The sequence below is a fragment of the Syngnathus leptorhynchus genome, chromosome 12 (assembly GCF_054491065.1).
Source record: "Syngnathus leptorhynchus isolate UIUO chromosome 12, UIUO_Slep, whole genome shotgun sequence".
Lineage (NCBI taxonomy): Eukaryota > Metazoa > Chordata > Actinopteri > Syngnathiformes > Syngnathidae > Syngnathus > Syngnathus leptorhynchus.
The window spans coordinates 680,021-704,913 of record NC_141206.1 but is presented as its reverse complement, the minus strand read 5'-3'; the positions used below and the strand labels follow the sequence as shown (position 1 = coordinate 704,913).

Sequence of the window (24,893 nt, the reverse complement as noted above, 5' to 3'; positions counted from 1 at the left end):
TTCCACCCTTTTCTGACCGAGGACCATGGACTCGGATTTGGAGGTGCTGACTCTCATCCCGATCGCTTCACACTCTGCTGCGAACCGCTCCAGTGAGAGCTGGAGATCACGGCTTGAAGAAGCCAACAGCCCCACGTCGTCTGCAGAAAGCAGATACGAGATGCTGAGGTCCCCAAAACGGACACCCCCAACCCCTCGGCTGCACCTAGAAATTCTGTCCATAAAAATTATGAACAGAATCGGTGACAAAGGGAAGCCTTGGCGGAGTCCAACCCTCACTGGGAAGGAATCTGATTTACTGCTGTAAATGTGGACCAAAGTCTGACATCGGTGACACAGCGACCAAACCGCCCTAATTGGTTGGCTCGGCACCCCGTACTCCCGAAACACCCTCCACAGATTTTCCCGAGGGACACGGTCGAACGCCTTCTCCAAGTCCACAAAACACATGTGGACTGGTTGAGCGAACTCCCATGCCCCCTCGAGGATCCTGCCGAGGGTGTAGAGCTGGTCCACTGTTCCATGCCCAGGACGAAAGCCACACTGCTCCTCCTGAATCCGAGGTTGGACCTCCCGACGGATCCTCCTCTCCAGCACCCCTGAATAGACCTTACCAGGGAGCCTGAGGAGTGTGAATCCCCTGTAATTGGAACACACCCTCCGGTCCCCCTTCTTAAAGAGGGGAACCACCACCCCAGTCTGCCAAACCAGAGGCACCGTCCCCAATGTTCACGCAGTGCTGTAGAGGCGTGTCAGCCATGACAGCCCCACAACATCCAGAGCCTTTAAGAACTCCGGGCGGATCTCAGCCGCCCCCGGGGCCCTGCCACCGAGGAGTTTTTTAACTACCTCAGTGACTTTGACCTCCGGGATTGTTGAGTCCGCCTCAGAGTCTTCAGGCCCTGCTTCCACAATGGAAGGCGTTTAGGTGGAATTGAGGTCTTCAAAGTATTCTCCCCACCGACTCACAACGTCCCAAGTCGAGGTCAGCAGCATGCCATCTCCACTGTAAACACTGTTGACGGTGCACTGCTTCCCCCTCCTGAGGCGGCGGATGGTGGACCAGAATTTCCTCAAAGCCGTCCGGAAGTCATTCTCCATAGCCTCACCAAACTCCTTCCATGCCCGTGTTTTTGCCTCAGCAACTGCCGAAGCCGCGTTCCGCTTGGCCATCCGGCACCTGTCAGCTTCCTCCAGAGTCCTGCAGGCCAAAACAGCCCAATAGGACTCCTTCTTCAGCTTGACGGCATCCCTCATCGCCGGCGTCCACCAGCGGGTTCGGGGATTGCTGCCACGACAGGCACCAACGACCTTACGGCCACAGCTCTGGTCGGCTGCCTCAATAATGGAGGCACGGAACATAGTCCACTCTGACTCTATTTCCCCCGCTCTCTGCCGGAGGTGGGACTTGAAGCTCTTCCTGACAAGGGATTCTGCCAGACGTTCCCAGCAGACCCTCACAGAGTGGGTCTGCCAGGTCGGACCGGCATCTTTCCCCACCATCGGAGCCAACCCACCACCAGGTGATCAGTTGACAGCTCCTCCCCTCTCTTTGCCTTAGTGTCCAAAACATGTGGCTGCAAATCCAATGACACGACTGCAAAGTCGATCATCGAACTGGGGCCTAGGATGTCCTGGTGCCAAGTGTACACATGGACACCCTTATGCTTGAACATGGTGTTCAATATTGACAATTCGTGTCGAGCACAGAATTCCAATAATAGAACACCGCTCGGGTTCAGATCGGGGGGAGTGGGGGCGTTCCTCCCAATCACACCCTTCCAGGTCTCACTCTCATTGCTCACGTGAGCATTGAAGTCACCCAGTAGAACAGGGGTCGGGAACCTATGGCTCGCGAGCCAGATGTGGCTCTTTTGATGATTGTATATGGCTCGGAGATAAAACAAAATATTCTCACTTGTTTTAATCCATCCATCGATTTTTCACCGCGCATGTCCTGTTAAGGGCTGCAGGAGCAATGGTCCATTATTTTAATTGGATGATACTGGCCTACGTTTGCCGTTGCTGGGTAAAACAGGTTAACCAGTCTGAGACTGCGTCTGCTCGGTCATTAGCTCAAAGCTAACCCTTCGACGAAGAAGATGGCGAAAAGAAAAAAAGACGACGAGTGTCGTACATTTTAGGATGAATGGACCGAAGAATTTGCCTTTGTAGAGAGAGCGGGTTCTGCGGTGTGTCTAATTTGCAATGACAAAATTACATCGTTGAAACAGTCGAATGTAAAGCGGCACTTCGACACGTGCCACGCTACCTACGAAGACCAGCTGATTCTCAAAACTTGGAACGCGCTTCCTGTCACATACCACACACTGCAGCGTGTGAGTATTGCTGTATTGACCATGTTTGGATCTACGTATGCATGTGAGCAGTCATTCTCACATCTTAAAAAGCCAAGTCCCAAGAGCCAGCTTCTGCAGCCGGGGATCGGACCGCCAAAATCCCTGCCTTTGGCCACCGCCCAGCTCACAATGCCCCTCCCACAGGTGGTGAACCCATGGAAAGGGGTACCCACGTTTCCTTTTCGGGCTGTGCCCGGCCGGGTCCTGTGGGCGAAGGCCCGGCCACCAGACGAGCCCCACCTCCAGGCCCGGCTCCAGAGGGGGGCCTCGGTGACCTGCGTCCGGGCGAGGGAAATTCGTGTCCATATATCTTTTTCATCATAAAGGGCTTTTTGAGTCGTGCTTTCTCTGGCCCTTCACCTCGGACACTTTTGCCATGGGTGACCCTACCAGGGGCATGAAGCCCCAGACAACATGGCTCCTAGGATCATTGGGACACGCAAACTCCTCCACCACGGTAAGGTGACGACTCACAGAGGGGTATACTTTGAATTATATATTTTTTTAATTTGGGGAAAAAATCCGCGATGTAGTGAAACCGCGATAAACAAACTGCAATGTTGCGAGGGATTACTGTAATTTGAACTGTAACTGACGACGTCAGCGGCACGGCGCACATGCGGCGTTGTTTACATAGAGGACGAAGAATTTGATCGATGGGATTTAATGATCTGGAGTGACACAGATGGCTTGATAAAATTGTTGTTTATATTATAGCTATTTGATATATAGGTTATATATTGTTATATGGGCCTGTGGAATAACTTGAAGTGTAACTGACGACGCACACGCGGCGTTGTTTACATAAAGGACGAAGAACTCGATGGATGGATTTAATGATTTGGAGTGACACAGATGGTTTGATAAAGATGTTATTTATGTCATAGTTATTTGGACAACTGTTAATGTTACATCAGACCCGTTCTCAGCTCCTCGTATCTGTTTATGTTACATTAGCATACTCTTGGTGTTGCTCTTGGTGTTGGATTTTGTCAAATAAATTTCCCCCAATGCGATTCATACTCCAGTGTGACATATAAGTTTTTTTCCCCTTTATTGTTCAATTTGTGGCTGATGTGACTCCGGAGCGACCTTTAGTCCAAAATTACGGTTTGTGTGTGTGTGTGTGTGTGTGTGTGTGTGTGTGTGTGTGTGTGTGTGTGTGTGTGTGTGTGTATGTATGTATGTATGTATGTATGTATGTATGTATGTATATATATATATATATATATATATATATATATATATATATACGTGTAGCGAATGTAAATATATATATATATATGCCCCCCAGACCCCCGGTCAGACCCCCAGCTACCTTTCAGTGTTTTTTCACATTTGCCATTCTCTACCCTGAACAACGCTAAATAATATCAGATTCCAAAGCTTTGTTTGACATCAGAGTCAAAGTTTTCCCGACATTTTGCATCGAAATCCGAATATGACAAGTACCGAGGCAGTCGACTTCCAGGGTGCTACTGTACTACAGTGAAACCTCTACTTGCGAACGCCTATATTTACAAATATTTTGAGAGACGAACTGGTGCCTTTAGATCTTTTCACCTCCACTTACAAACCACATTCGACGTCTGAACCCGTGAGCAATTCTGTCAGAGCATGTGTGCGTGTGTCTACCCTTTGCTCAGCCACTTCCTGTGCTCATCTTGGCGCTGTTAGCAAATTTATCCGTAGTTAGTCTGGAGTTTTTGTAGTCAATCGTGTCTTCTAAGCAAGCAAGTGCAAAAAGTGGCGAGGGTCGCCAGAAGAACGTGTAGCGAATGTAAAATTAGGCACGGTACATGGTTTCCTCCCCACCCCACCCCTCTCAAGATCCTATACTCTTATAGCAAATCTTCATGTCTTTTAAGGTAAAGCAAACGAATCCTGGTGCAGATTAAAGAAACGGACTGAGACCAACTCTGGTGTGGTTCGCATCAGGTGTGAATACAAGCAGCGTAGATCCGAACCAACAGTACAAATATGCAGAGCAGGAATTCAGCGCGTAGGACCTGCATGTTTTCCTCCATTTCCGGGTCTGTGCTCTGTGTGCCGCCCTGGTCATTGCTGTCCAATGGGAGCGCAGATCATCACAAGCGTGGGTGTGTTTACAAAATATACTTCGCTTGCAAAATGTACAGTTTGAATAGGAACCGCACCAAACAAAAAAAAAACCATTACGTTCGCTTTTGGTTCGGACTAAACAAGTGGACTAAAGGACTTTTCTGGTCTGATACAAAAGACACACTAAGGATGAAAATTTAGAGGGCTCTAATTATTTTCTTGCTGAAATTAGTCGACTGAATTTAAATGTAATTAAACCTGTGAGTATATGAAGGGCTGTCACAGCGCAGGCAAATTAGGGGTACTGGCACATTTGGGCAATAGCATATTCGGGTACCTGCTCATTAGAATTTAGATTTTTTTTCGAAAATGGCACAATACACTTCTAACATTGGATTTTTCCCCCCAAGCCTAGTGCATTGTGTTATGAGTTTTCACACGTTTCGACATCAGTGGTCTCTTCTCAAAGTTTCTTCTTTTACTGTAATGGGGTTAGGAGTTTTTCCTTACCTACATAGTTAGGAGCTTGAATCGTGGGATGCTTCCACTCACTATAAAATGTGGGTCCATAAAGCCCTTTAGATACTCTTTTAAATTAGGGTTATGGAAATGAAATAACTTTGCTTCTGCATTTGCTGTTGGTTTTAACTCCTGTTTCAGTCTTAGGGTGTTACTTATGCCTCTATCTGCTCGTATTGCAAATCTTGGTGAAATGTTAAACTCGGGCTGTTTTTTTTTTAATTTTTTTTTTTAAACTTAATAGGAAGTACGGTACATGGTTTCCTCCCCACCCCTCTCAGGATTCTATACTCTTATAGCAAGTCTTCATGTCTTTTAAGGTAAAGCAGTTAATAATTAATCTTACATTTTGCAATCATTCTTGTGGGAAAAATCGCTTCTGCCAAATTATCTATCTACCAAGGAACACGATCACGGAACAAATCAAGTTCGTCAGTTGAGGTTTCACTGTATCATCTTAATTGTCTTATTAATTTGTACACACATTAAAAAAGTCAACCTATAAGCTATTGATGGTCATATAAGAGTAACTCCTTGCTGGTGCAATACATACTAACATTTTATATGATTTGTCGACTAATTTCGGTACTGTTGGTGATTAGTCAGCAAAATAAGTGTTTGTGGCAGCCCGTCATCCATGGGAGAGTACAAGTCTGATCGGCACTTGGTTTTGAGTTTTTCTTTGTCTCGTTGGTGGTTTGTTTGTTGAAGACACTGATCAACTCTTTGGTACTAGAAATGAATTTTTAAGCGTTGGTTTTTTTTTTATGTCCCTTGACTCTGCATTTGTTGTACTGTATGCATGTGAATGAAAAGACCAATGCTATTTGTCTATAGTTTTGATGATCATGATCCCGCTGTGATTCATGAGAATGCTGCCCAAATAGAAGTGCTGGTTCCCATTCGCCTTGACATGGAGATAGATGGGCAAAAACTCCGAGATGCCTTCACATGGAACATGAATGGTAATGTTAATTGCAAGGAATGTGTTATTTTGTTTCTTTTTAACTTTGACTCCATTCCTCAACAGAAAAACTGATGACCCCAGAAATGTTTGCAGAAATTCTGTGTGATGACCTGGATCTGAACCCTCTGACTTTTGTCCCTGCCATCACCTCAGCCATACGTCAGCAGATTGAGTCATACCCCACAGACAGCATTTTGGAGGAGCAGGCAGACCAAAGGGTCATCATCAAGGTGGGTTCTGATACAAAGTAAAGTTTCATCAATCGTTAAATGGTTCCCAGTAGTCTTAGGGTGTATTCAAACCTGACAGTTCGGTCCACTTTAAACGGACCAGGGTTCGATTGTAACCCTGTAACACCTTTTGCGCAGGTGGAAATACACGCAAACGAATCCTGATGCGAATTAAAGAAACAGACCGAGACCAACTCTGGTGTGGTTCGCTTCAGGTGTGAATACAAGCAGCGTAGATCTGAACCAACAGCACAAATATGCAGAGCAGGAATGCAGCGCGTAGGACCCGCTTGTTTTCCTCCATTTCCGAGTCTGTGCTCTGTGTGCCGCCCTGGTCATTGCTGTCCAATGGGAGCACAGATCATCACAAGCGTGGGTGTGTTTACAAAATATACTTCGCTTGCAAAATTTACAGTTTGAATAGGAAGCGCACCAAACAAAAAAAACATTAAGTTTGCTTTTGGTCTGGACCAAACAAGTGGACTAAAGGACTTTTCTGGTCTGATACAAAAGACACACTAAGGATGAAAATTTAGGGGGCTCTATTTATTTTCTTGCTGAAATTAGTCGACTGAATTTAAATGTAATTAAACCAGTGGTCTCTTCTCAAAGTTTCTTCTTTTACTGTAATGGGGTTAGGAGTTTTTCCTTACCTACATAGTTAGGACCTTGAATCGTGGGATGCTTCCACTCACTCGTCCATAAAGCCTTTTAGATACTCTTGTAAATTAGGGTTATGGAAATGAAATAACTTTACTTCTGCATTTGCTGTTGGTTTTAACTCCTGTTTCAGTCTTAGGGTGTTACATATGCCTCTATCTGCTCGTATTGCAAATCTTGGTGAAATGTTAAACTCGGGCTGTTTTTTTTTTTTTTTTTAAACTGAATAGGAAGTGGTACTAAGCCCTTTTTAAAAACATTTTTGTTTTGAACCACACAATAAACTAAGATTGATTACCGTATTTTCACGACCAAAGGGCAGACCGTACTAAAAGGCGCAGTCTCAGTTATGTGTGCCATTACTGTATGTAACACACACATAGGGTGCGCCGCATCATAGGGCGCATGCATGCCATGACTTACGGTAAACAAAAAAAACAAAAAATATCACGCTAGCAAGAAAGTGAGTTCGGTTGTACTTTATTCTGCTGTTTAACCATGTACTCTACTGTACTTACATTATTGTTAATCGATATTCATACGCAAATCCATCCAAGTCCTCATATTCTGTAACCAAATTAAAGTTGGGCAAGTTCGCCATATGACATGCCAATTGCCCTCGTCATTGTGAGGTCGTTGTCATGTTGCTGTTCGGCAATGATCCCGGCTTTCCAGGAAGCTTGAATTGTGCCTCGTAAGCATGTCTCTGTCTATGCGAAGGTACGTATTCCTTGACGTGTCATGTCCAGTCCTCTGATTGTGCCTCGTAAGGAAATGTAAACGTTCAAACGGGTGCCTGTATATCACGTCTCTGTGTAGAAGCCAATTGCGGCGTTACGTGTTACATCCAGTCGTCTGATTGGTTTACCGCACCGATCGACGTAATGTCCTCTGATTGGTTTATCGGGTGCCTGTATATTACGGCTCTGTGTGGCGGAAACCACAATGGTGGCGAAGGTATGTACTCCTCTACGTGTTACATTTAGTCCTCTGATTATTTTTATTTTGTCCCGTTCTATGTCTACACCTGTGTATTACGAAGCCACACAAAACAACATTACAGATTTTTTAATTTGGTCCTCACAAAAGGCGCACCTTCGTTTTTTGGAGAAAATTAAATCCGTTTATGTGCGCCCTATGGTTGTGAAATTACGGAATTTTGCCAAGCGTGAAGTGTGTGCAAAGTTCAATGTTCAAGTCAATGTATTTCCAAGCAAAAAAATAGTGGTCCATGCGTTAGACAGAAAGTGACGTAGAATTGAAGTGCATAAAATCGAGCTTCAGCTGTATTATTTAAATCATGATTTCAATCAAGTAACCCTAACTGTTTGTGTGAAAGTTCAAAACGCAATATATACCTGTAAGGAACAACAATAAATCAATCATAGTATGTTTATCAAATGTCAAAGTCAAAATCAAAGTCAAAGTCCGCTTTATTGTCAATTTCTTCACGTTAAGGCACACAAAGAGATCGAAATTACGTTTCCCACCGTCCCACGGTGACTAGACACAGTACACAACACTCACAATCAAATAGCACAAAGAGTAAAAACGAACAGACAAGAGCAACGAATAAGTAATAAGCAAATAACCCAAATAAATAAATAGACAAATAAGAGCAGCAAAATGGAGCAAGCGCGCCAATAGCAGACAGCCAGATCATAGCACAAAAGAACAGGACATCATGCAGCAGAGGATGGAGGGAATTCAGGATCCGGATAGCTTGGAGTACGAAGCTGTCTCTGAGTCTGGTGGTGCGGGAGCGCAGGCATCTGTACCTCTTCCTAGAGGGCAGAAGTACAAACAAAGAGTGAGCGGGGTGACTCACATCACACAATCGCGGCCGCTTTGCGGGTGAGACGGGAGGCGTAAACTTCCTTCAGGGAGGGACGTGGAGGCCCGATGATTTTACTCGCAGTGTTCACTACGCGCTGCAGGGCCTTCATGTTGTACTCAGAGCAGCCACCACCCCACACAGCGATACATTTGGAGAGGACGCTCTCAACGGAGCCACAATAAAATGTGGTCATGATGGCGGGAGGAGCACTTGCTCGCCTGAGTTTCCGCAGAAAGTACAGGCGGCGCTGAGCTTTCTTCGCCAGCGACGCAGCATTGGTGGTCCAGGAGAGGTCCTCACTGATGTGCACCCCCAGGAATCTGGTGCTGCTCACTCTCTCCACCACAGCACCGTCGACGGTCAGTGGCAGGTGGTGGCTGTGAACCTTCCGGAAGTCAATGATAATCTCCTTGGCACAATTTGTTTTTTTTGTTTGTGCAGGAAATTCTGTGATCATGGTATGAATCATTACAGTCTTTTCACATTTTGGTTTTATTGAAATATATCTCTTAATCTTAGAATTTTTGCAATGCACTCGAGTTTTTACATTTTGTTTACAAATGGTTAAGGTTGTGGGATGGCCATCTGAATACATTTCAGGGAATACTCTATCTTGACTGGTTATCTTCTTTTGAAAGACCTTTAGCTGATTATTTTATGTAATACATTTTGAATTAAAAGGAACTTTGTGTGTGTATGTTTGTTTGTTTTTCTCTCCTTTTAATGCAGCTCAACATCCATGTGGGAAACATCTCACTTGTGGACCAGTTTGAATGGGACATGTCAGAACATGAAAACTCCCCTGAGTCTTTTGCACTGAAGTTGTGCTCTGAACTGGGCCTAGGGGGGGAATTTGTGACGACAATTGCCTACAGCATTCGAGGACAACTTAGTTGGCACCAGAGAACATATGCCTTCAGGTAACTCACACAAGCATTTTCAATTTTGATTGTAGATTATTGCGTTTTTTTGGAAGGTGTTGTGTAAGATTACTCTGTTGTTGTCAAGAGCAGCATTGTCGAAGCTTGGATATTTTTCTTTGGGTGTGTGTGGGGGTGCAAAAATAAAAATTATAAACCCCCAAATTTCTTTTGAAAATGCTGATGTTCCCTACGGTGACGTGTGGAAATGTTGAAGCGAAATCACTGAAAAATAGGAAAATAGCGTAATTTTCGGACTATAAGTCGCGGTTTTTGTCATATTTTGGGTGGGGTGGGGGACGACTTATACTCAGGAGCGACTTATATGTGATTTTTTCACAAATTTTCAAAATTCAAAAATCCGCGATGTAGTGAAACCGCAAAAAACGAACCGCGATGTAGCAAGGGATTACTGTCATTTGAACTGCAAGTGACGTCATCCGTGCCGCGCAGCGGTTGTTTACATAAAGGCCAAAGGATTCGATCACAGGATAGCGAAGATGACGAAGGGCCACACGTACTACCGGCATCATTAGCGGCTTTGTTTGTAAGTGACACGGAGGACGAAGAGTTTGAAGGATTTAATGATTTGTAGTGACACAGAAGGTTTGAAAAACTATTATGGCTTTTACGCACGCCCGATCCTTCTTGACGGGAGCTCTCTTTCACCTCCGTGGATGAAAGTCGGGTGCCAGCGCTCGGCCGGGTGGCTGTCCGGGGATGGTGGATGGGGCTCGGACATGGCTTTTACGCACGCCAGGTCCTATTTATGGAGTTCTCTTCCACCTCCGTGGCTGGAAGTTCAGTAGTTGTTGGCTCGTTGAACTCTTGTTTTGTTAAATAAAGAGCCGTTTACCAAAACCACGTCTTTCCTGGTACTTTGTTAACGCTACAATATAGTTATTTCCTAGATCTGTGCGGCGCGCGTGCGCGGCATTGTTGACATGAAGGAGGAGGAATTTGATTGATAGATTTAATGATTTGGAGTGACATAGAAGGTTTGATAATATTGTTGTTATATAAACCCACGTCTTTCCTGGTACTTTGTTAACGCCAAAATATTGTTGGATACTAGATCTCTGCATCGCACGCGAGGCGTTGACAAAGAACGAGGAATTTGATCGATGGATTTAATGATTTGGAGTGACACAGATGGTTTGATAATATTGTTTTAATGTGATAGTTATTTGAAATATACTTTATATATTGTTATATGGGTCTGTGGAATAATTAGAAATGCAACTTACAACGGGTCAGACGTCAGCATATGCGGCCCATACGCGGCATTGTTTACATAAAGGACGATCGATGAATTTTATGAATTGGAGTGACACAGATGGTTTGATAAACGTGTTATTTATGTAATACTTACTTGAATAACTCTGAATGTTACGTCAGGCCCGTTCTCAGCTCCTCGTTTGTGTGTATGTCACGTTAGCATACCGTATCGTTTAGCCTGTTGTTGCTGGTTCATGTCTGTTTTTGGTGTTGGATTTTGACAAATACATTTGCCCCAAAAGTGCGACTTAAACTCCGGTGCGATTTATATATGTTTTTTTTTCACTTTATTGTGCATTTTATGGCTGGTGCGACTTATAGTCCGAAAATTACAGTAAAACATAAAACGGTAGAATTTACCGTATTGGCCCGAATATAAGACGACCCTGATAAAAAGACGACCCCCTCTTTTTCAAGACTCAAGTTTGAAAAAATACTTTTTTACTCAAGTTTGAAAAAAGACTTTTTTGAACACTAAATTTAATTTTTATACCGAAAATAATTACAGTACATCTGAAACAAATGATTATAACAATATATTCGAGAGAAAAAGCATGTTATTTTACCTCATTCAAATCATGCAAAAACTGGTCTCTCACATCTTAATATCTGAACATTTAAATATGTAAACTAAAGTGCAATCACATTTGTAAATGAATGGCTTTTGGTTTCTACTGTGATAAAACAACAAAATTGCAATAACTGCATTAACCATCAAAGTGAAGTCTAACTAACTGTAGTCCTGAAACAAATCTGAATAAGAAAAAACATTGCAATAAAATAATGCAAACTGCTACCGCTATTGTTGGGGAGCCTGAAGATTGTATAGGGGGTTGGCTCCAAAGGTTAGGCTCTTTTCGTCCCCGGGTGTCGGTCAGAACACAGGAGGGAAGACGTGGTTCAGTTTTGATTGCTTTACTGAATTATTGGCAAAAAAGTAACAGGTACTCTGGCTCATCGGGGCATATAGGCAAATTGGCAGAAGAGTATTGTGTGAAGGGTGTGTGTGGTTTGTGGTGTGGGCGTGTGGTTCTGCACCAGACAGAAATACAACACGTAAGTCAACGCTTAACCTCTGACGTCACACAACAGTTGTAGACGGCACACATTACATAACTAACTGCGCGTAACGGTTCCGCGATACTAAATAACCATAAATGAGATACTCTCGGCAACACACATAAACAACACACATAAGTCATCGAGACAACAAAATAAATTTCCTGGCGACCGTTAGTTGCCGTGCCACTGCGTAACAGCTATTCGTAAGATGCGAGGCAAACTTAAAGGAGCGCGCTCGAGCTGTCAATCAATCGGCGCGCACACAAAGCAAACCGCAATCGGACAAATGAAACAACAGTGGACAGTAGTAACAATGAAATGTATGTACTCACTTTGTGTCAAAGACGCACAGCAACATACTCAGTCGATACCAGCAACTTTTAACTTACCGCTGCGCACAAGGTCCAACAATCGCGATAAGCTGAGGTAACTCACACAAGACTTAAGGCGCGGTGACGTAACTTCACTTTAAAGATATCTGGCGTCATCTAGTGTTGTGAGTGGTTATAATGTCTAGACTCCTGAATGTAAGACGACCCCCACTTTTTCCATCTCAAAAAACATCGTCTTATATTCAGGCCAATACGGTATTACCGTCATGTTTGGGCTTTAATGATTTGGAGTGAAACGGATGGTTCGATAAACTTATTTATGTTAGTTATTTGAATAACTCTTAATATCAAAGTCAAAGTCAGCTTTATTGTCAATCTCTTCACGTTAAGACACAAAGAGATCGAAATTACGTTTCCCACGGTGACTAGACACATTACACAACACATACAAGCAAATAGCACAAAGAGTAAAAACGAATAAACAAGAACAATGAATAAGTAATGAGCAAATAACCCAAATCAATAAATAAATAGATAGATAAATAAGAGGAGCAAAATGGAGCAAGCGTGCATACAGCAGACAGCCAGAATAAAGCGCAAAAAAACAGGACGTCATGCAGCCGAGGGTGGAGGGGGGAGAGAATTCAGGATCCTGACAGCTTGGAGTACGAAGCTGTTGGCGAGTCTGGTGGTGCGGGAGCGCAGGCATCTGTACCTCTTCCCAGAGGGCAGAAGGTCAAACAAAGAGTGAGCGGGGTGACTCACATCACACACAATCGCGGTCGCCTTGCAAGTGAGACGGGAGGTGTAAATGTCCTTCAGGGAGGGGAGCGGAGCCCCAACGATCTTACTAGCAGTGTTCACTATGCGCTGCAGAGCCTACATGTTGTATTCAGTGCAGCCACCGATACAACTGGAGAGGACGCTCTCAATGGTGCCACGGTAGAATGTGGTCATGATGGCAGGAGGAGCACTTGCTCGCCTGAGTTTCCACAGAAAGTACAGGCGGCGCTGAAATTTCTTCGCCAGCGACGCTGAGCTTTCTTCGCCAGCGACGCAGCGTTAGTGGTCCAGGAGAGGTCCTCACTGATGTGCACCCCCAAAAATCTGGTGCTGCTCACTCGCTCCACCACAGCACCGTCGATGGTCAGCGGCAGGTGTTGGGCATGACCCTTCCGGAAGTCAACAACAATCTTCTTGGTCTTGCTGATGTTCAGCAGGAGGTTGTTGTCCCTGCACCACGTGGCCACCTCCGACCTGTATTGGGTCTCGTCTCCCCCGGTGATGAGACCCACCACAGTCGTGTCGTCGGCATACTTCAGCACGGGGTTGCTGCTGTAGGTTGCGGTGCAGTCATGCGTCAGCAGGGTGAAGAGCAGCGGACTGAGCACGCAGCCCTGAGGGGCCCCCGTGCTCAGCGTGATGCTGCCGGAGACATTGTCGCCAACACGTACTACCTGAGGCCGCTGACAGAGGAAGTCCAGTAGCCAGTTGCAAAGGCAGGTGTGTATATACCAGCTTGTCGAATTTGCAGATGAGACGCTGTGGAACAATGGTGTTGAAGGCAGAACTGAAGTCCACAAACAGCAATCTCACATACGAGTCTCTGTTCTCCAGGTGGGTGAGGGCAGAGTGGAGGGCAGAGCAGATGGCATCCTCAGAGGACCGATTGACTCGGAAGCCAAACTGGAAGGGGTCTATGGTGGGGGGAAGAACAGATCTGACGTGCGCTATGACAAGCCGCTCAAAGCACTTCATGACGATGGGCGTCAGTGCCACAGGGCGGTAGTCATTGAAGCAGGAAGGAGCAGGATTTTTCGGCACAGGTATGGTGGCAGCCTTGAAACATGACGGGACGACGGCCTGCCGCAGGGAAATGTTGAAGATGTCCGTGAAGACGTCCATCAGCTCCTCAGCACAGTCCTTCAGCGCTCACCCCGGGATGTTGTCCAGGCCCGCCGCCTTACAGGTGTTGATAGCGGCTAGCGTCCTCCTCACGCTAACGGGGGAGAGAGGCACAGGGGCTGCTCGTTCGGAGGGGGGGGGGGGTCTTCAGCAGGCAAGTGCTGTTTTGAGCATCAAAGCGAGCAAAGAAGCGGTTCAGTTCGTTGAGCAGAGGGATGTCGGCCTCACAGCTCTCCGGAGCGGGCTTGTAGTCCGTGATGTGACGTCAGCCACGTTCTCAATTCCTCGTTTATGTGTTTATGTAATGTTAGCATATCCTACCGTTCAGCCTGTTGTTGCCTATTCTTGTCTGTTCTTGGTGTTGGATTTTATCAAATAAATTTCCCCCCAAAATGCGACTCAAACTACTGTGTGACTTCTGGTTTTTTTCTTCTTTATTATGCATTATATGGCTGGTGAGACTTATACTCAGGAGCGATTTATAGTCTGGTAAATAAGATATTTGGAGTAGTCTTTGTAGTAATACTTGATAACTTGTACTTGTGGTAGTAATAGTAGTAGTCGTACTTATATGACTTATACCGTAATTTTCGGACTATAAGCTCCGGAGTATAAGTCGCACCAGCCATAAAATGCACAATAAAGTGAAAAAAAACCCATATAAATCGCACCGGAGTATAAGTCGCACTTTTGGGGCGAATTTATTTGTCAAAATCCAACACCAAGAACAGACATGAACCAGCAACAACAGGCTGATACGGTATGCTAACGTGACATATACAGAAACGAGGAGCTGAGAACGGGCCTGACATAACATTAAGTTATCTATAATATAAATAACACGTTTATCAAACCATCTGTGTCACTCCAATTCATTAAATCAATCGATCGTCCTTTATGTAAACAATGCCATGTACGCGCGCCGTCGGACTCGTCGTGATTTGCATTTCTAATTATTCCACAGACCCATATAACGATATATAAAGTACATTTCAAATAACTATCATATTACAACAATATTATCAAACCATCTGTGTCACTCCAAATCATTAAATCCATTGATTAAATTCCTCGTCCTTTGTCAACAAAGCCGCGCGTGCGACCTGACGTCAGCCTCGTCGTTATTCCACAGATCTAGAATATAAATATATTGTAGCGTTAACAAAGTACAAGCAAAGACGTGGGTTTGGTAAACGGCTCTTTATTTAACAAAACAAGAGTTCAACGAGGCAACAACTACTGAACTTCCAGGCACGGAGGTGGAAGAGAGCTCCATAGAATAGGACCGGGCGTGCGTAAAAGCCATATCCGAGCCCCATCCACTGTCCCCGGACAGCCACCTGGCCGAGCGCCGGCCCCTGACTTCCATCCACGGAGGTGAAAGAAAGCTCCGTAGAGTATGACCGTGCGTGTGCGTAAAACCCATGTCTGAGCCCCATCCACCGTCCCCGGACAGTCACCCGGCTGAGCGCCGGTCCCCGACTTCCATCCACGGAGGTGAAAGAGAGCTCCCGTTGAGAAGGACCGGCCGCGCTTAAAAGCCATAATAATTTTTCAAACCTTCTGTGTCACTCCAAATCATTAAATCCTTCAAACTCTTTGTCCTCCGTGTCACTTACAAACAAAGCCGCTAATGATGCCGGTAGTACGTGGGGCCCTTCCTCATCTTCGTCATCCCATGATCGAATCTTTGTCCTTTATGTAAACAACTGCCGCGCCACTGATGTCACTTGAAATTCAAATTACAGCAATTCCTTCCCTTTTTTCTTTTTTTTGAATTTTGAAAATTTGTGAAAAAAATTCACATATGTCGCTCCTCAGTATAAGTCACCCCCCCACCCAAACTAAGGAAAAAAAACGCCACTTATAGTCCGGAAATTACGGTAATTGTAGTCATGGTATTTGTAGTAGTAATAGTGGCCGTACTTAGTCAATCGCAAAGATAGTTTTAGTAGATCGCATGACATTAAAAAAAATAGACGTCAGACTAGTATACATTCTTGATTGCAGGGCAGCCAGGCAGTTGGAAAGATTTAGGTTGGAAACTGATTTTTAAATGCACTCTGTTTACCCCTCAGTGTGCAGCACCATGTTTGACGAACGTAGCGTCAGATGAGAGATTTTTTTTTACATTTACTAGGGCACTGCACGTACGTAAACAATGGCGCTCAGTGCAGCAAACTAACAAGCTCGTCGGTGAGTTGTTTTTTCAACTAAAGAAAGCTTTTGTCATCAAATATGAGTGGCGGAACTGAACCAAGTAAGAAGACAAAAATGGATCACTTTCGTACGGAGTGGGAGGTGAAACTTTGTTTCACAATGTCATTTTCAAAGTGCGTTTGCCTCATCTACAATTGCAGCACCAAAGAAGGGAAATGTAGAGTGGCATTTTCGGACTATTCATGAGAAATATGACATCGACTTCCTGCTGAAAAGCGAGCTGAGAAAGAGAAAGGTTAATGAACTTGAATCAAAAAGCTAAAATCAAACATGAATGTGTGCTTGAGGCTGGTTGTCAGCAGCGAGCATCCAGAGTATTCATTCATGGTTGATTCAATTCGGTGCAAGTCAGCAAAGTAAAGCCAAGTAATTACAAACAAAAAAAAATCATGGTGAATTATGTTGTGTTATACAATGTTTGCTCATATGACTTTGTAAGGTACATTGTCATACACTGTACATATAAAGAATCTTCAATATATTTGAAAATAGAGATAATTTGCATTTTTCTAGTGGGTAGATCATTTTGACTTGACATGCGGAAAGAGTGTGGGTACCCCTGAAATAGGCCACAACATTGCGTTTAAAGATACCCTTATTCTCACCACAAGTCCACTATTGTGATGAACGGTGATTGGATTGTTTTCTGAATTGCTTGCAGTGAGAACCCACTCCCAACAGTAGAGATTGCCATTCGTAACACAGGTGATGCAGACCAGTGGTGTCCTCTGTTGGAGACACTCACAGATGCTGAAATGGAAAAGAAGATCCGAGACCAAGACAGGAACACAAGGTGAGGCACATGGATTCACACTTGAGGCTTACTGTGTGCACAGTAAGTGCATACATAATTGGGGTTCCCATTGATATTACAAATGTGACATAACTTATCGCACAGGTGTCAAACCTAAGGCCGGATCTGGCCGGCCACATAAATTTATGTGGCCTGCAAAAGCAAATCACGCATGATGCATTATTTTGAATCGTCATATGTAAACAGACTTAAATTTCTGGAGGAATTGCATGTAAAGGCTGAGAGGTTAAATAGAAACAGCGGAATAAGATAAGCGGTTCAGATAATGGATACATGAATAAATTGCAAAAGGAAGGAACAAGGAATGACAAAAGCAAGGAAACAGAAATAAAGCAAGAAAACAAGGAAAGTAAAAAGCAATGAATCAAGGAATCTTGGAAGCAAAGAAAATAGAAATTATGGAAACAAGGAAGTAAGAAAGAAGGAAGCAAAGAAACCAGAACTCAAGTAAGAAAAAAAAAAGTATCCTGGGTCAACCCAACATTTTGGCCAATATGACCAGGATGCCTGCAGACAAGAATATGGTGTGCACCTAATATTTTGCTCAATAAGGCTGTCTCATTATGGATGCGAAGGGACGAAACTCCGAGATGTTCCCAATGTTCCCTCCCCCTATGAGGATGCCAGTGAATGAGAAATTTGTCATGGTACTTAATATCTCTGACAATATAGCTGCCCCGCCCCTTCATCAGCTTTACTGGAGGGGTTTTCGTGTCCCAATGATCTTGGGCGCTAAATGGTCTGAGGTTGTATGCTGCTGGCAGTACCTATCACCCATGGAAAACAGGTCCCTATGTGAGGGACCAGACCAAGTATGGCTCATAGACCTCTTATGATGAATAACATACCGTAATTTTCAGACTATAAGTGGCTCCGGAGTATAAGTCGCACCAGCCATGAAATGCACAATAAAGTGAAAAAAACATATATAAGTCGCACCGGAGTACAAGTCGCACTTTTGGGGCAAATTTATTTGTCAAAATCCAACACCAAAAACAGACATCAACCAGCAACAACAGGCTAAAGGATGCGGTATGCTAACGTGACATATACACAAACGAGGAGCTGAGAACGGGCCTGACGTAACATTCAGAGTTATTCAAGTAAGTATTACATAAATAACATGTTTATCAAACCATCTGTGTCACTCCAATTCATTAAATCCATCGATCGTGCTTTATGTAAACAATGCCACATATGCGCCGCATATGCTGTCTGACCCGTTGTAAGTTGCATTTCTAATTATTCCGCAGACCCATATAACGATATATAAAGTATATTTCAAATAACTATCATATTCCAACAATATTATCAAACCATCTGTGTCACTCCAAATCATTAAATCCATCGATCAAATTCCTCGTTCTTTATGTCAACAACGCCGTGCGTGCGCTGCAGAGATCTAAGTATATAACTACGTATTTTGTAGCGTTAACAAAGTACCAGGAAAGACGTGGGTTTATATAACAATATTATCAAACCATCTGTGTCACTCCAAATAATTAAATCCATCGATCAAATTTCTCGTTCTTTATGTCAACAACGCCGTGCGTGCGCTGCAGAGATCTAGTATATAACTATATTGTAGCGTAAACAAAGTACCAGGAAAGAGGTAGGTTTATGTAACAATATTATCAAACCATCTGTGTCACTCCAAATCATTAAATCCATCGATCAAATTCCTCATTCTTTATGTCAACAACGCTGCGCGTGCGCTGCAGAGATCTAGTATATAACGAAATTGTAGCGTTAAGAAAGTACCAAAGACGTGGATTTGGTAAACGGCTCTTTATTTAACAAAACAAGAGTTCAACGAGCCAACAACTACTAAACTTCCAGCCACGGAGGTGGAAGAGAGCTCCATTAATAGGACCGGGCGTGCGTAAAAGCCATGTCCGAGCCCCATATACCGTCCCCGGACAGCCACCCGGCCGAGCGCCGGCCCCGGACTCCCATCCATGGAGGTGAAAGAGAGCTCCCGTCAAGAAGGACCGGGCGTGCGTAAAAGCCATAATAGTTTTTCATACCTTCTGTGTCACTCAAAATCATTAAATCCTTCAAACTTTTTCGTCCTCCGTTTCACTTACAAACAAAGCTGCTAATGATGCCGGTAGAACGTGGGGGGCCCTTCGTCATCCCGTGATCGAATCCTTTGCCTTTTATGTAAACAACCGCCGCGCAGCACGGGTGACGTCACTTGCAGTTCAAATGACAGTAATCCCTTGCTACATCGCGGTTCATTTATCGCGGTTTCACTGCATCGCAGAATGTTTAATTTTGAAAATTTGTAAAAAAAAAAAATAATAATCACAATTAAGTCGCTCCTGAGTATAAGTCAGCCCCCCCCTCCCCACCCAAACTATGACAAAAAAACGCGACTTATAGTCCCAAAATTACAGTAAATTGACTTTTTCCCTTTCCTGGACACGGGTCACCAGGGCTCCCCTTTGGAGCCAGGCCTGAGGTTGGGGCTTGACGGGGAGAGTCGGCCACTACAGGTTAATTAAAGGCCATATCATAGAAATGTCTTTAAACGTGTCTTAAATGTTTCTACTGAGGTAGCAGTTCTAATATCCATTGGTAGGGCATTCCAGAGCTCTGGAGCCCGAATAGAAAATGCTCTAGACCCTGCAGACATTATCTTGGCCCTCTGTGTCACTAAAAGACTAGCGTTTTGCGAAGGTTACGAGACATAGGAACATAAGGAACAACTAGAAGAACCTTGAAGTCACATCTTAAATGGACTGGGAGCCAGTGTAAGTTGGCTAATATTGGGGTAATGTGATAAAATTTTCTTGTCCGTGAGAGCAGCCTTGCAACAGGATTTTGTACTAACTGTAGACTTTTGATGCTGGACTTGGGAAGACCAGAGAAGAATGCATTACAGTAGTCCAGGCGCGACGTGATAAACGCATGTATAATAATTTCCGCATCACCGGTCGAGAGGATTGGGCGAATCTTAGCAATATTATGAAGGTGAAAAAATGCAATTCTGGTTCTATTCTTAATGTGCTTTTGAAAGAAGAGCGTTTGGTCAAATATTACCCCGAGATTAGTTATAATATCATTCTGAGTGATAGTATGGTTACCTATAGTTACAGTGGTTTCCTTAAATAAATGTTGATAACGAGCTGGACCAATTATCAACATCTCAGTTTTATCTGGGTTAAGACAAAGGAAGTTGAGAGACATCCATTGCTTGATCTCCGCGAGGCACGCCTCAAGATTACAACAGTCCCGCGGATCTGTCATTGATAACGGCATATATAAAGGGGTGTCATCCGCGTAACATTGAAAACTAATATTAGATTTACGTATTATGTCCCCAAGCGGAATCATATAAATACTAAATAGAATTGGTCCTAGTACTGATCCCTGTGGGACACCACACGTAACCTTATAGAGCTCAGAGGACGTATTGCCATGGACCACTCGGTGCGTCCCGTCTGATAGATATGAGTGAAACCAGTCTAGTGCTGACCCTGAAATACCAACACAACCTTTAAGACGCTCTAATAAAATATCTACAGTGTCGAAGGTAGCACTAAGATCAAGTAGTAAGAATACCGATGAAGTGTTTGAATCCATAGCGATGAGGAGATCATTAGTCACTTTAGCAAGTGCTGTCTCAGTGGAATGATTAGCTCTAAAACCAGACTGAAAAGATTCAAAGTGGTGTTTTGTTGTTGGATTTTGTATGCGCCATGGATTGTCCATAACGCCTTGTTTAAGCATATGTGCACTTGGCACCAGTAGACCTTTGTTCGATGATCTACTGTAGTTGTGTCCTTGGATTTGCAGCCGCATGTTTTGGACACTCTGGTGAAGAAAGAGGTGAAGCTGTCAACCGATCCCAACCTGGTTGTGAGTTTGCTCAGATGGTTGGGAAGATGCTGATTTGACCTGGCAGACCCAAATGTATTGTGAGCGTTTGCAGGGAACATTTGGCAGAATCCCATCAGAGTTTCGCAGTCTGCATGTGTTTTGTGGACTTGGAGAAGCAATTCGACTGTGTCCCTCGAGGCGTTCTGTGTGGGGTGCTGCAGGAGTATGGGGCACCTAACCCCTTGATAAGGGCAGTTCAGTCTCTGTACAATCGATGGTTTTAATAATAATAATAATAATAATAATACAGGCGGCTCAGTGGGGCACTGGGTAGCATGTCCGCTTCACAGTTAGAAAGGTGCGGGTTCGATTCCACCTCCCGCCCTCCCTGTGTGGAGTTTGCATGTTCTCCCCGAGCCTGCGTGGGTTTTCTCCGGGCACTCCGGTTTCCTCCTACATCCCAAAAATATGCTTGGTAGGCCGATTGAGCACTCCAAATTGCCCCAGGTGTGAGTGCGAGTGCGGATGGTTGTTCGTCTCTGTGTGCCCTGCGATTAGTTGGCAACCAGTTCAGGGTGTCCCCCGCCTGCTGCCCGATGACAGCTGGGATAGGCTCCAGCACGCCTGCGACCCCCGTGGGGACAAAGCGGTTCAGAAAATGGATGGATCGATAATAATACATTTTATTTGTATGGCGCCTTTCACGGCACTCAAGGTCGCCAAACACAGATAAAATAGACACAATTAAAAGAAAAGAAGTCGAAAAGCAAAAAAACATCTGCAGCAGAGTAATAAAATAAGACAAATGCCTGCCTAAACAGGTGGGTTTTGAGGTGAGATTTGAACAGTTCGATTGAGTCAATGTTTCTGATGTCCGGGAGGAGGGAATTCCAGAGGCGAGGGGCAGAGCAACTGAAGGCTCTGGCCCCCATAGTTGACAGATGAAATGAGGGGGACAGTGAGGGTGATACTGGAGGCAGAACTAAGAGACCGGGTAGGAATGTGTACATGAAGGTCTGACAGGTATGGAGGAGCAAGGTTATGCATAGCCTTGAATGTGTGGAGGAGAAATTTATCATCAATGTGCTGTTTTATGGGGAGCCAGTGAAGTTGGTGTAGAACGGTAGTGATATGATGGTAGACAGGGGTTCCGGTGACAATGCGAGCAGTAGCATTCTGGACCAGTTGCAATTTATGAAGGAGTTTGTGCGGGAGACCGAAAAGAATGGAGTTGCAATAATCTAAGCGAGAGGTGACAAGAGAGTGGACTAAGATAGCAGCACTGGATGGGTTGAGTGATGAACGGAGGCGATTAATGTTACGGAGGTGAAAATAGGCAGAACGGATAGTGTTGTTTATGTGGGTGCTGAATGATAGGGTGCAATTAAGAACGACACCCAGACTCTTTGTCTGAGGGGAAGGGGAAACTGAGGAGGTGTCAATGGTGAGTGTAAAACAGGGTTGTTTGTTGAGAGAAACTTTGGAACCTATGAGGACTACCTCAGTTTTGTCGCTGTTTAGTTTAAGGAGGTTTGAAGTGAACCAGGATTTTATTTCTTGAAGGCACGCACTGAGGGAGGAGGGTGGGAGGCTGGAAGGGGGTTTTGAAGAGACGTAGAGCTGGGTGTCATCCGCGTAACCGTGAAAATTAATGTTATATTTACGGAAAATCTGACCAAGTGGGAGGAGATAAATGATAAATCGGAGGGGACCAAGGACAGAACCCTGGGGAACACCAGAGGACACGGGAAAGGGGTGAGATGTGATTGATTTTAACTGGATAAATTGAGAACGGCCAGAGAGACAAGGCTTCTTTTTTTCAAACAATAGTTTTTAACAGTGAAGAGAAATGTCATACTATGCTGACTGTTATTTATGAAGCCTGGAATGACAGCTGCAACTGTCTGCAAGTTAAGAGATTTCTCTCTTCTAACTTCAACTATACAGATGTGTTCGTCTTACAACTCCATTCAATCATTGGTTTTAGGCTTCCCTTTTTGAAGCAATATTTTTTTTCCAGTAAAGGAAAAAGTCATACTACGTTACGTGTGTTGATTGTTTTTTATGAAGGCTGGAATGACAGCTGCAACTGTCAGCAAGTTAAGAGATTTATTTTTATTGGAAAAAATACTTTGCCCAGCCAAGATGAACACCATAGGTCCAGCCAACAAGCTTCTGACACTGTAAGAAAAATTAGATTTCAGAGCAAACAGTTCACATATGACTACCTCTAAAATGTCCCCCACCTTGTGATAAATAATGATAAATGTTAACATATTTTCAACAATAAAGTTGTTTAAAGTTTTGAACTATGACCATAGCTTAAATATTTGTATTATTCTGCAAATTGTACATATTGGAATGTGACGTGTCTTTGTAGACGTATGAGACGACTGGCCAACACTGTTCCATCCTGGTAGAAAGAAATTTGAAGTGATGGCTGATGATCTAGAAGACAACCTCTGGAGACCCAAAAGTTATTGAGAATGCTCACACATGCATTTATACACACACTATAAATATACTCAATGTAGTCAGTCCTCACACTTTGGGGAAAATGAAGTTATTTTGGAACAAATTGCAAATTGGAACAAATTGGAACCAATTGCATCTGAAGGATAAAATGTGATTCAAGGATAAAATGTGACAACTCTTCAGCAACAAAGGTTTCAGTTGTTTTGGATCTTTGGGCAATGACTGTAGGCAAAAAAAATCATTATGCTGCAAATGATCAATATTTTAAGATAACTGAAGTAAAATCTGTCTGTATGAACTTTACCTATCTGTCACCCAAATATGTTCTACAAGGACCAATATATTATTGAGGAAATTTACACATGCATGGACAACGCCATGAATATATTGTGTAGTTAGTGTAACTGATGCATCAATTTGTATAATGCACACATGTATTTCTCTACAAATAGATAATCTTTCATAAACTAGTTAAAAAGCATCTGTAATTCCTTATTGAGAACTAAATCCTTCACTTTCGCATTGACAGTTTTACTCATCACCTCATTTAATTTGCATTTCATTTGCATACATCATGTAAGTGCTTGAAGCTAGGTTACCTGATAAACTGTTTAATGTTGATTGTACATCATATAGTATTTCAACACTGAGCAAGCCAAATTTGTTGTTCAAAATACTTATATGACAAAATGTGCGTAGAATGGCTGATGAGTCTCCAAAAAACTGTAATTGTTAATGGTGGCCTTATTTGCTGTTTTTAAAATGGTAGAAATAATGAGCTCTATGCATGTCGATTCCAGCTAGGCTCAAGACGTGTATATGCAGAGGCCATTGATCAATAGAATGATTAGTTGCATGTTTTAACACATATTGTATTCTATTACATGGCCAAATTGTTGAAATGATAATTATGGGCATTTTTACTTGTGGCACTGTACGTCATAACTCGTTCTTTTTGTAAAACCTTTTTGTTTCATATTGAAATAAAAACACTTGCTCAAACTTGTTTTGGTTTTTTATACACTGTATAGCATGCATTTATAGTCCTTTATTGGACTTAAGTAGAATTTCTGTGGTCAAAAATGAAGAGAAAAACAGTATGTTGCATGTTGATTTTGCCCTTGTTGAAGGAGTAGTAAACAAAATGATCAATGAACCAAGAACATCTGCAGAATGTAAATACAGTACGTTTTGAAAGTTGCAAAAGGTAACAGAGACTTCAGATACAGTCAGGGTCTGGGAGGAGTTCGGCGAGGCCGTGGAGAATGACCTTCACACGGCTTTAAGGAAATTATGGTTCACCATCCGATGTCTCTGGAGGGGGAAGCAGTGCACCGTTAACACTGTGAGACGGTGTGCTGCTGACCTTGACTTGGGACGTCGTGTGTCGGTGGGGCAAATACTTCGAAGACCTCAATTCCACCGACA

The 24,893-nt window shown here is 43.7% G+C and overlaps 1 protein-coding gene across 1 annotated transcript in view; it reads left to right on the top strand.

The window, feature by feature from the left end:
* The window catches only part of LOC147047766 (SWI/SNF-related matrix-associated actin-dependent regulator of chromatin subfamily B member 1), a 53,888-nt gene extending 29,342 nt beyond the window's left edge, over positions 1-24,546 (top strand). The window contains exons 5-9 of the mRNA XM_085925429.1: positions 5,778-5,905; positions 5,971-6,137; positions 9,364-9,554; positions 17,013-17,144; positions 23,371-24,546. Coding sequence (XP_085781555.1) covers positions 5,778-5,905; positions 5,971-6,137; positions 9,364-9,554; positions 17,013-17,144; positions 23,371-23,410 — 658 coding nt within the window. The 3' untranslated portion in view covers positions 23,411-24,546. The remainder of the gene's footprint in view (positions 1-5,777; positions 5,906-5,970; positions 6,138-9,363; positions 9,555-17,012; positions 17,145-23,370) is intronic.
* Positions 24,547-24,893: the final 347 nt, after the last annotated feature.